At 43.0% G+C, this 13,428-nt stretch overlaps 1 protein-coding gene across 1 annotated transcript in view; it reads left to right on the top strand.

The window, feature by feature from the left end:
* The window catches only part of LOC141095090 (uncharacterized), a 616,558-nt gene that overhangs the window by 357,855 nt on the left and 245,275 nt on the right, over positions 1 to 13,428 (top strand). Inside the window, exon 80 of the mRNA XM_073580971.1 lies at positions 5,088 to 5,132. Coding sequence (XP_073437072.1) covers positions 5,088 to 5,132 — 45 coding nt within the window. The remainder of the gene's footprint in view (positions 1 to 5,087; positions 5,133 to 13,428) is intronic.

Raw genomic sequence — 13,428 nt, 5'->3', positions numbered from 1 at the left:
CAGCGCCATCTTAGTAATTGGAAAACATAAACAGACATGCGCAGTCCCACTGCTCATGCACAATAGCGCATTTCATCTGTCGGCGCCATCTTAAGATGGGGAAAATTTTGTCCTATATATATTTTTGCAGAAATATGTACTCATAAAATAAAAAAATAGGATAATATAATAAGGTTCAATCCTTACATGGAATTCCCATATGGAAAGTGAATGACACGCCATATCCAAATTGCTTATAGCAAGGGAACAAGATCGGTATAGGGAAAAGTCCTTAGGAAACAGGAACACCTCCCATTAGCTGGGATTGGTAACCCATGACCGACTGGTAAGGAGAGTGGTGAACCCTGTGAAGGCACAACACTCAACCTTCCTAAGTCTGGACAGTCCCTCACAATACCATAAGTTCAAGTCCCAAAACTGGCACATTCACTATAGAGGTCCACAAAGGTAGAAAAAATACACAGAAGGCCATGGGGGAGTCATTATCATGATACGCTGCCGCCGGATAATCTGAAAAACATAAAAAGCAAATGATATTTAAATACCTAAAAAATGTTTTTAAAATACCCTAGAAAATAAACAAAGAACAATAGCAGCAACATACAAGGTGTACAACAATAGCATTATAATGTAATATGTAACTTATAGTCAGCATTTAAACCAAAAGGCTTTAAAGTATTCAACTTCTTTATCCACTGTAGTTCTCTAATCTTAAGAAGTTTAACTCTGTCACCTCCTCTCCTTAATGGAGGAATATGATCAATTACTCTAAATGTCAGATCTTTTTCCGTATGTTTAAGATCTAAAAAATGTTTAGATACTGGCAAATCCTGTCTCTTTTTTCTGATTGTAAATCTATGCTGATTTAGCCTAATTTTCATCTCACATGTTGTTTCACCTACATAATATAAATTGCAAGGGCATCTCAGAAGATAAATAACAAATTCAGAAGAGCATGTTAAACAATGGTTAATTTTATACGACTTTTCTATATTGTGTAGATCTTGAAAAACATTCCCTTTCTCCATATAGCAACAATTTATACAATTCGAGCAAGGATATGAACCAACTCTAGTTTTTCCTGTCAACATAGTCTGAGTCCTTTTTTGCGAACCTATATCAGAGTGAACAATCATATCCTTGCTTGAATTTTATTTTTAGGACCACATCACATTTGAAGCCACTTTGAGGGGTCTATATGATAGAAAATACCCAAAAGTGACACCATTCTAAAAACTGCACCCCTTAAGGTGCTCAAAACCACATTCAAGAAGTTTATTAACCCTTTAGGTGCATCACAGGAATTTTTTTGAATATTTTAAAAAAAATGAACATCTAACTTTTTTTCACAAAAAAAATACTTCAGGTTCAATTTTTTTTATTTTACCAAGGGTAACAGGAGAAATTGGACTGCAAAAGTTATTGTGCAATTTGTCCTGAGTACGCTGATACCTGATATGTGGGGAGGAACGACTGTTTCGACGCATGGCAGAGCTCAGAATGGAAGGAGCGCCGTTTGACTTTTTCTATGCAAAATTGGCTGGAATTCAGATCGGACGCCATGTCACGTTTGGAGAGTCCCTGATGTACCTAAACAGTGGAAACCCCCTACAAGTGACCCCATTTTGGAAACTAGACCCCCCAAGGAACTTATCTAGATATGTGGTGAGAACTGTGAACCCACAAGGGCTTTACAGAAGTTTATAACGTACAGCGGTACAATTAAAAAATCATATTTTTTCCACAAAAATGATCTTTTCACCCCAATTTTTATTTTCCCAAGGGTAACAGGACCCCAAAAGTTATTGTGCAATTTGTCCTGAGTACGCTGATACCCCACATGTGGGGGTAAACCACTATTTGGGCGCATGGCAGAGCTCGGAAGGGAAGCAGCGCCATTTGACGTTTTTGGCTGGAATTGAGATCGGACATCATGTCGCGATTGGAAAACCCCTGATGTACCAAAACAGTGGAAACCCCCCACAAGTGACACCATTTTGGAAACTAGACCCCCTAAGGAACTTATCTAGATGTGTGGTGAGAACTTTGAACCCCCAAGTGCTTCACAGAAGTTTATAACGCCCAGGCGTGAAAATAAAAAAATATTTTTTTTCCACAAAAATGATATTTTTGTCCCCAAATTTTTATTTTCCTAAGGGCAACAGGAGAAATAGGACCCCAAAAGTTGTTTTGCAAATTGTCCTGAGTAGGTTGATACCCCATATGATGTGCGCAAATAGTGGAAACCCCCAATTCTAACCCTAACCCTCACCCTAGCCCTAACCCTAACCCTAATGGGAAAATGGAAATAAATAATTTTTTTTAAATTTTATTATTTTTCCCTAACTAAGGGGGTGATAACGGGGGGTTTGGCTGTTTTATTCTTCAGGTCAGTACGGTTACAGCGATACCTCATTTAGGTCTTTTTTTATGTATTGGCGCTTTTATGCAATGAAAACAATTTTATATAAAAAATAATTATTTTTGCATCACTTTATTCTGCGAGCTATAACTTTTTTATTTTTTCGTTGATGATGCTGTATGGCGGCTCGTTTTTTCGGGACAAGATGACTTTTTCAGCGGTACCATGGATATTTATATGCGTCTTTTTGATCGCGCGTTATTGCACTTTTTGTTCGGCGGTATGATAATAAATCATTATTTTTTGCTTCGTTTTTTATTTTTATTTTTTAAGGGGTTCGCTTAAGGGGTTAACTATTGGGACAGTTTTATAGGGCGGGTCGTTACGGATGCGGCGATACCAAATATGTGTACTTTTATTGTGTTTTTTTATTTCCAAAAAATGAATTTATTGGGGAATTTTTTTTTTTTTTTTAATTTATTTAGCGATTTTTAAAAAATTATTTTTACACTTTTTTTTTTTTTACTTTATTACAATGTCCCAGGGGGGACAGATCACTGTGACAGATCAGCGATCTGTCACAGGCACTGCACAGGCTTCCTCATGCCTGCGCTTTGCAGGCACTGAGGAAGGCAGCTTCCTGCAGGCCCCCGGAGGTCCCTGTCGCCATATTGGATCCGGGGACCTGCAGGAAAGGAGTCCCCCGCAGCAGCGCTGCACATTGCGCTGCCGTGGGGGGCTCAGGGAAGCACGGAGGAAGCCCCCTCCCTGCCGATGCTTCCCTTTAACCCCCGGTACACCGCGATCGTGTTTGATCGCGGTGTGCAAGGGGTTAACGTGTCGGGGGCGGTCCGTGACCGCCCCTGACACATTGTGCTGGGTGTCAGCTATGATAATTAGCTGACACTCGGCCGCGATCAGCGGCGCTCACCACGTGGGCGCCGCTGATCGCGGTGACGTAATATTCCGTCCATGGTAATTAGGTCCAGGGTCACATGGACGGAATATTACGTCAATTGTAGGTAAGGGGTTAAACATACGGAAAAAGATCTGACATTTAGAATTGATCATATTCCTCCATTAAGGAGAGGAGGTGACAGAGTTAAACTTCTTAAGATTAGAGAACTACAGTGGATAAAGAAGTTGAATACTTTAAAGCCTTTTGGTTTAAACGCTGACTATAAGTTACATATTACATTATAATCCTATTGTTGTACATCTTGTATGTTGCTGCTATTGTTCTTTGTTTATTTTCTAGGGTATTTTAAAAATTTTTTTTAGGTATTTAAATATCATTTACTTTTTATGTTTTTCAGATTATCCGGCGGCAGCGTATCATGATAATATGACTCCCCCATGACCTTCTATGTATTTTTTCATGATATATCTAACTAAAAATTATAAATAATTTTTGCAATAAATAAATTTAGATGTACAATGTTTGTTATATTTATTTTGTACGTTCTACCTATTGCGGACCTCTATAGTGAATGTGCCAGTTTTGGGACTTGAACTTATGGTATTGTGAGGGACTGTCCAGACTCCTGTCACCACTCTCCTTACCAGTCGGTCATGGGTTACCAATCCCAGCTAATGGGAGGTGTTCCTGTTTCCTAAGGACTTTTCCCTATACCGATCTTGTTCCCTTGCTATAAGCAATTTGGATATGGCGTGTCATTCACTTTCCATATGGGAATTCCATGTAAGGATTGAACGTTATTATATTATCTTATTTTTTTATTTTATGAGTACATATTTCTGCAAAAATATATATTGGACAAAATTTTCCCCATCTTAACATGGCGCCGACAGATGAAATGCGCAATTGCGCATGAGCAGTGAGACTGCGCATGTCTGTTTATGTTTTCCAATTACTAAGATGGCGCTGATTGTCATGACGCGCTATTGCGCATGAGCGGCAGTGGATTAGACACCGCATACAGCTTCCAGCCCTGCGCATTGAGTTATGAACGCTGGGGTTTGGCGCTCTTTCAATGTTAGTGGGGTGAGTCATACTCATTTTAACATGAAGTTTTCAGCTGCCGCTAATATGTAATTATCTCCTGTGCATGATTTTTATGTATATGGGAATATTGTTTTTATCATGTTATGCACTTTGCATTAAGCAAGCACTTCATGATTGTATATCACAATGCTGGAGATTCATTTTTGTTTATCATATATTGTATAATTGTCACAAAATACCTGCATAATTTGTGTGCTATAAGAAGGCACTCATTTGTCACATTGTACTGCTTGAGAAAGGTCCGCACCCTTTCTGGACCGAAACGTCGCACTGTATGGGCACATACACTGTATGGGCACATAATTAAACATCATTATACTGAATTTTCCAAGGCGTGCTGCTTTCAATTTTTGATGGAAACCTTAAAGGTTTGGTATATGCCTGGGAGCGTGCACCCTCTTTTTTCTTATTTTATTTGTGCTGCTTTTTCATTCTTCCATTATATGTATGTATATATATATATATATATATATATATATATGTGTGCAAAACAATTTTATTACGGTGCACCATGCAGCAGTAATGCTACTGACAGCATAGTGGCATACAGCAATAATTACATACTGGTGTATGCTACGGGTATGCCAGTATAACTAATGACCCAAGTATGGAGCAACACACCATTTACTAGATCATTTGTGACTATGAGCTATGAAGTCCGAAGATTCTCAAGCTATCTTTTTTTTTATTTATTCTCAGGGAGAAAACGGAATTCCAGGAATATCGGGGCCAGGTGGCATAACGGTAACTTTTTACAGGTGTACTTTTTAGAAGCCGAGGCAATACAGTAACAATTTTAATACTAATTTTAAGAACTGCCTAAACCTAGAAAGCCATGTTTCATGCCTTGAAATACACCAATATTTAAAGGGAACCTGTCAAATAGAATATAGCTAATAGATTCCAACTAGTGCCTTTAGGATCTAATCTCACAATATATAGTTTAAGCAGCATGCAGAGACTCTCTTAAAACATAACTTTTAATGAATAGTATAAAATATTCCGAGGGAGTGGAACATATACAAATATACAAACAAAGTTACTTTTACAAATACTGGAAGTAGATTAAGAATCTATATTGACGAGTAACATAATTATATGGAAGGTGCCACAGTGCATAAGAAAATGGTTTAGATCTCACCCATTTTAGACATGAGGGTGTACAGTAGGAGTCCATGGAGTCCCACGAGTAGCAAAGGTCAGGTATAACACTTATCTAACCTGTCATGGCCCATGCGCATGCTCCCCATCCTAACAAGGGCAGTACCCAAGTGTTATTTCTGACTATAATAATAATAAAAAATTTTATTTCTATAGTGCTGACATATTCCGCAGCACTTTACATTTCAGAGGGGACTTGTACAGACAATAGACATTACAGCATAACAATAATCACATAGATCATAACAGATACCAAGAGGAATGAGGGCCCTGCTCGCAAGCTTACAATCTATGAGGAAAAAGGTAGACACGAAAGGTGGGTGGTAACAATTGCCCTGATGGTATGGACCAGCCATGATGTTAAGTGTGTAACAGTACAGACACAGAGGGTTAATGGATGCATAAAGCATGTGGGAACATGATGCGGGGAACCTGGTTATGGTAAAACTTTTGACTGTGCCACACAGGGATAGAATAGGTTAATGCACTGAGGCGATAAGCCAGTCTGAATAAATGCGTTTTCAGGGCACGCTTAAAATTGTGGGGATTGGGGACTAATCGTATTGACCTGGGAAGTGCATTCCAAAGAATTGGTGCAGCACGTGTATAGTCTTGGAGATGGGAGTGGGAGGTTCTTATTATTGAGGATGCTAACCTCAGGTCATCAGCAGAATGGAGGGTGCGGGTAGGGTGGTATACTGAAACAAGGGAGGAGATGTAGGGTGGTGCTGAGCCATGGATAGCTTTGTGGGTGAGGGTAATAAGTTTGTACTGGATTCTGGAGTGGATAGGTAGCTAGTGTAATGACTTGCACAAGGTAGAGGCATCGGTGTAACGATTGGCGAGGAATATGATCCTGGCTGCAGCATTCAAGACAAATTGGAGGGGGGAGAGTTTGGTAAGAGGGAGACCGATTAGAAGAGAGTTACAATAGTCGAGACGAGAATGAATAAGAGAAACAGTAAGAGTTTTTGCAGAGTCAAAAGTAAGAAAAGGTCGAATTCTAGAAATGTTTTTGAGGTGCAGCTAAGAAGAGCGAGCCAGTGATCGTATGTGGGGGCAAAGGAGAGTTTGGAGTCAAGTATGACTCCAAGACAGCGGGCATGTTGCTGGGGAGTAATAGTGGAACCACACACGGAAATGGCAATGTCGGGTATAGGTACATTAGTAGTGGGAGGAAACACAAGGAGTTCAGTCTTTGACAGGTTCAGTTTCAGATATAGTGAGAACATGATGTTAGACACAGTGTTTAGACAATCGCTGGTGTTTTCTAGAAAGGCAGGCATGATGTCAGGAGAAGAAGCATATAATTGGGTGTCATCAGCATAGAGATGGTACTGGAAACCAAATCTACTGATTGTTTGACCAATAGGGGCAGTGTACAAAGAGAAGAGGAGGGGGCCTAGGACTGATCCTTGAGGAATCCCAACAGTAAGGGGAAGAGGAAAGGAGGAACCAACAAAAGATACAGCAAAGGAGCGGTCAGAGAGATAGGAGGAGAACCAGGTGAGAAAGGTGTCCTTGAGGCCAATGGAACAGAGCATAGTGAGGAGGAGCTGATGATCCACAGTGTCGAATGCTGCAGAGAGATCCAAGAGAATTAGCATGGAGTAATGACCATTTGATTTAGCTGTTAGTAGATCATTAGAGACTTTAGTGAGAGCAGTTTCAGTAGAGTGTAGAGAGCGGAAACCGGATTGGAGAGGGTCGAGAAGAGAGTTATCAAAGAGATTGTGGATAAGACGGGAGTGGACCAGGCGTTCCAGGAGTTTAGAGATGAAGGGAAGATTAGAGACAGGTCTATAGTTAGCGGCCCAGCGTGCTTAAATGAGGAGGGAAAGATACCAGAAGAGAGAGAGAGGTTAAATATTTTAGTTAGGTGAGGGGTGACAGCAGGGGAAATGGACTGGAGTAGATGTGACGGAAATGGGTCACTGGTGCAAGTGGTTGGGTGAGAAGATGCAAGGAGCCTGCTTACTTCTTCTGTGACTGGTTCAAAATCAGAGTGTGAGCTAGATGCAGTGGGGGAGGGAGGACAGTGCATGGTATGAGGTGATTGGGAGATAATTTCATGTCAGATCTGGTCAATTTTTTCTTTGAAGTAATTGGCCAAATCGTCAGCTCGAAGCTCTGTGGTTGGGACCTGTACTCTTGGGTTGAGTAGAGAATGAAAAGTGTAAAAGAGACTTTTAGGGTTATTGGACAGTGAGGTGATGAGGGTGTTGAAATTTGTTTGTTTTGAGAGGTGAAGGGCAGTGTTGTATGTTCGAAGCATAAACTTATAATGGATTAAATCTTCGTGTATATTGGATTTTCTCCACAGACGTACGGCGCACCAGGAGCACCGCTGCAGGAAACGTGTTTGCAGGGTGTGCCAGGGTTGTCGCCATCTGTGTTGTGGTGTTCTATGTATAGGAGGTGCAAATTCATTCAGGGCACTTTGAAGTGTTTCATTGTAATGCTTCAATGCAGAATCAGGACATGAGAGGGAGTTGATAGGGGCCAATGAAGACTGCAAGTTCTTCATTAGTTTCTGGGTGTTAATGGCCTGTATGCTTCTATAAGTAAGGACAGTGGGGGTGGCCTGAGTGGCCTGGCAGTTTTTGATAGAGAATGAAAGAAGGTTGTGGTCAGAGAGCGGGAGAGGGGAGTTTGCAAAATCATACACTGCACAAAGCCGAGAGAAGACCAATTCGAGGGAGTTTCCGCCTTCATGCGTTGGAGAATTAGTAAGCTGTGAAAGGCCAAACGAGGAGGTTAGAGATAAAAGGTGGGTTGCAGATGAGGAGAGGGGAAGAGCAATGGGGATGTTGAAATCGCCCATGATGAGGGTAGGGACTATCAAATGAAGGCAGTCTTCGGCACCATACCACTGAGAAATAAGTGAATTACTGTATTTATCCTGCTGTGAACATTCACGGTCTGTTCACTAGGAGTGCGGTGATGCTCAGCGAATGAGTAATATAAAACATTTCAACGAAAAAGTGATGGGGCACTTACCATTTTCCTAAAACAAGAGTCCTTTATTGGGTTATTCAAGACATGCAGGCGGCGTGCAGGGAGCGCGGGGGAAAATATATTTATTTTGGGATAATATAGTGAGAAACACGTCAAAGAAATAAAAATGAGGCACTTACCATTTTCTTAAAAAATCAGTCCTTTTTTGCATTATTCTGGACATGCAGGCAATGTGAAAGGAAACAATAGGTAGACAACGGTCATTTTGCATTAAGCACAACACTTCTACGGGTCCAAAATACAGATAAATCAATTCTGTCATTTAAACCTTGGTAGCTGTATTCATGAGCCATTTGACTTCTCTTTTTAAGAGCATTTTATTATGATCCCTGCTGTGGATGATTAACCCATTGAAGGCCTGCAAACCATAATGATCTTGGGTCTGCTCCATGACATTCTTGTATGTGTTTAATTAATTTGGCGGAACCTTTACCTGTCTCTATTGAATGTAAATGCTCTTGGAAATGTATAAACAAGGGTCGGTTTTTCCAATGTAATAATATTACAGGGACAAAATATTACATTGACTACATATTTTGTACTACAAGAAATGAAGTCCATTACTTGATGAGTGACAGAACCTATTCTTAAGGGATTATTTGTAATATGGAATTGATGAGAAACAATTATCACATTTGAAGTTACCTTTGGAACCATTTTTCTCAATCCAATTTTTTGGTTCCAAGGTCATTCTATGTTTTACCAGTATATACCCTAAATTATTTAGTGTGAGGGGAGGGATGGGGGAGATATAGTATGGGTGAGGGATGGGGGGATTTAGTGTGGGGAAAGATTTAGTGCGTGGGGGGAGAGGAAGGAGAGATTTATTGTGGAGGAGGGGTGGAAGAGATTTACTGTAAGGAGGATGGGGGACATTTAGTGTGGTGGAGAGATTTTGCATTTTAAACGTGTACAATTGAAGCTCTGAGTGCCGGGTCAGGGCGACGTCAGCAGCATGATCAGGTCATGTGGTCACGCTGCTGACATCACTCACTGACACTGCATAGGCGCACATTGTTGGTAGGTGCTCCAGTGGAGCTGAAGACACCGAAGATTCAGTGTAACATCGGGGTATTTAGTGTGTTGGGGGAGATTTAGTGTGGGGGGAGATTTATTGTGGGGTAGGCGAGGGTGAGATTAAGTGTGGTGGGGAGGGGTGGGGGAGATTTATTGTGGGGGGGGAAGGGTGGGGAAGATTTGACAACACTTTAAGGGAACAAGGAAGGGACAGGGGCAGACACAATATGGGGAGTAGGAAAAATTTGAAGACATTGTATGAGGAGCAAGGGGGAGATGGGCCGCATGGGGAAACAGTATGGGAGGATGGATGCAGACACAATATTATGAGTGGAGGGATGGTGAGGACACAGTAGGGTGAGTGGGGGGATGGTGCAGACACATTATGATGAGTGGGAGGGTGGGTGCAGACACAGTATGAGGAGCGAGGGGGGAATGTATGATGGGAGGTGGGTGCAGACACAGTATGGTGAATAGGAGGATTGGTACAGACACAAAATGGGGAGGATGGGTGTGAACGCAGTATGAGTATTGAGAGGAAAAATGTATGTGGACACAGTATTGGGAGCAAGGGTGATGAGCTGAGTGATGGGATATGTGCAAACACAGCATGGGGAGCAAGAGTGATGGGATGTGTGCAGACACAATATGGGGAGTTGGGGGATTTGTTAGGAGGCAGTATGGCGGGCAAGGGGGTAAATATATGAGAAGACAGTATGGTTAGCTGGGGGATGTGAGAGGAGAGAATATGAGGAGGGAGGGGAAACGTGTGGAGACTATTAATGGTAATAGAGAGAGGATACATTTGGGGGAGAAAAGTGTAAGTGAGCACAGAATAGAGGCTGAGTAGAGGGGGGTAGCATGGGGAGACAGAGTAAGGGCACAGGCAGGAATGGACAGTATGTCAAGGAGGAAGACAAGCCCTTTAATTATAAAATGAAGCACTGTAGCATGCCAATCCTTAACAGCGTGTAATATCCTCACTGTCAGGAATCAGCTCTGCTTGCCGATTCCAGCAGTCATCACATGGCCACTTCACTCATATGTGATTTTCATACTTATGGTCACGTGATGCTTCTTTTCCTGCTTCTCTCACTTTTTCACTGAACATTGAGAGAATTAGAGAGAGCAGCTTGTTGGCATGTGACTAAGTGTGCAAATTGCATATGTGCATGGGGGGGAAGGGCGCCAAACTGAATTCTTGCCCTAGGCGCCAGAGAACCTACTACTTCTACTTCTGCTGAAGTTTATGCAATTATTACTATTATTATAAACAGCTGTTTATCAGATCATGTAGAGCTTCATAAAGAGGTTTAATTGATCTGAAAAAGACTTCATGGTGTCCAAGAAAGTCCAGAAAGTGCTAAGACTGTCTCTTAAAGAGGATTCTGCTATGAGATTAGTTCAACATCAGTGCATAGCTCGCTTATGAATGGCAGTAGGCAGTCGTCAGTGGCACTCCGTGCATCTTCATGTACATTGAGGTGAAGGCTTTTAGAGGCTGGCCTTGTCTCAAAAAAGGCACCAAAGAAACTACTTCTCTGAAAGAAAAGCATCAAGAGCAGACTGATATTCTGCAGTACAGGGATTACACTGCAGAGAACTGCTGTATTGTTCTTTGCATTGATGAAGTCCTCTTCAGTCTGTTTGGGACATTAGTATGAATGGCTGCCTGAAGAAGAAAAGCACTACCATAAGTCCTGTGTCATGCCAACAGAAAAGCATACTGGGCAATTCATGTATGAGATTGCTTTTCAAAGGGAGTGGACTCACATTATTACCTATGAACACTGCCATGAATAAAGAATGCTATCTAAACATGCTTTAGGAGCAACTTTTAGCAATGATCCAGAAGCAATTAGGTGATATGGAAAATGTTTTTTCAGAACGATGGAGCACAATGTCACAAGGCAAAAGTTATAACTTAGTGCCTCTTCTGTGAGCAAAACATTGAAATTTCAGGTCAATGACCAGGTAACTCCCCACATCTCAATCCCATTTGTGAGGTAGCGCTGTCATTTACTTGGGGAATTCTCGCTTGGCAGCGAACAAAACACATCCGGCATGGGTTTTTCCATCAAACATAGCAGTCCATGCGGTTTATTATGCAGCATAAACCTATAGAAGCAATCAACAAAACTTCACATAAACAGCAGAGAGTCCCTTATAGCTTCCCTCTGTAAACCCAGTGTTCACACAGGTTACTCAATGTCCAGCATACAGGCTCTCTTAGCCTCATTTATCTCACCCAAGTCAGGGTCTCCACATGGTTCCGTCACTCATGCTGCAGAAGTCCATATCCCTCCAGGGAACTTTCAGGCTCTGGCAGCGATTACACACAGGCCACACACCGGCTGTTAGCCAGGAGACAATCCTGTGCACGGGACCTTCCGCTCTGGACCAACCAGGTCCCTGCATTTATCCCTTGTGACTCACCCTGGCCACATTATATCGTTCATAGCCATGCCCACTGGGTCACATGACTCTGACCTCATCACAGGTCCTTCAGGCATTTTCACACTCTTTACAACCGTGCTTTAAACACACCCCCTGGGTGGGTTTGTAGGTAACCAGGCCCCCCAACTCTCTAGTTACCTGGAGACTTCTCCCTCACATATTAACGCCGCACCTCAGCAATGTCCTTGCTGATCTCTCGGTCAGAGATAAAACGAGAGGAGTTCCTCTCAGAGTCACCTGACTCTTTGAGTCCAGCTTACCAGGGACTCCTTCCTGGTACAGCATCACGGTACACACCTGCGGCCCATCGTTACTTTCCGGAAAGGATATCCCACATTCTGACCAAGACATACACACACACTGCGGTACTCCAGACATACCCACTGAGTCAACCAGTGCTGTCATTCCTTCAAATTTGGCCCCTTTCTGGACCACCACCCCACTTTGGGTTGCCGCCCCCTCCAGGGACTCCACCCATTTTTGGGTTACCACCCCGCTTTGGGTCACTGCCCCTTCTGGGACTCCACCCCCTTTTGGGATCCCCCATGTTCGTTATACCTGTCTTCTCAGACCACAGTTCACACAACACAGTTTGTCTTAACGATACCACACAAGTCCTTGTTGGCACCACCACAGCTCCTGCTGTCACCGATCACCGACACCACCAGCTGCTGTTCACACACACACAGCAGCTGGTGTCCCTGCAGCACCTGCTGCGCCGTCTTCGTGGACCCGCCGAACCACCGGAAGCCGCTTGTCACCTTTGTAACCCCACCAAGTTACCAGAAGCCGCTTGTCACCTTCTTGACTCCCACTGAGCCACCGCAGGCTGAGTTGAGAAAAGAAGAAAAAAAACACCACACAAAAACTCACGTGTCCTGTCTGTGTGCTATTCAGGACGTACCGTCTCTGCCTGAGACCGTCCAACACACAGGGCGCACCAGGTGCTATTCAGGGAGCCGACCCTCCTTCCAGGGTTTCCCAACACACCGGCCTCACCAGGTCCTGGGCTCAGCGGGTTCTATTCAGGACATCCGTCTCCGCCTGAGACTGCCCAACACTCACGCCTCACCAGGTCCAAGGTCATACCACTGTGTTCCAGGGATCCGATTCTTCTCCCAGAACCTCCCAACACTGACCCTCCAGGATCTTGCTCACTGAACCCTCCAGGAACACAGTCTTTCCCACTGACCCAGGTCAGTACCACACGAACACCTGTCCGTTACCTGTGTCGGCCACACAGGTCCTCGGTTACCTCTTATCCACAGAGACACCCTACAGCAATCCACAGTCTCTTTCTCACTGATCTCGGTCAGTACAACACGGTTTTCACGACCGTCACCTGCTGGCCGCGCAGGTTCTCGGACCCCTCTACCGCAGAGGTATC

The sequence above is a fragment of the Dendrobates tinctorius genome, unplaced genomic scaffold, assembly GCF_039654945.1.
Source record: "Dendrobates tinctorius isolate UK_male_01 unplaced genomic scaffold, ASM3965494v1 ptg000066l, whole genome shotgun sequence".
Lineage (NCBI taxonomy): Eukaryota > Metazoa > Chordata > Amphibia > Anura > Dendrobatidae > Dendrobates > Dendrobates tinctorius.
Note: the sequence above shows the minus strand (reverse complement) of the source record. Positions and strands in the feature narration are given on the sequence as shown.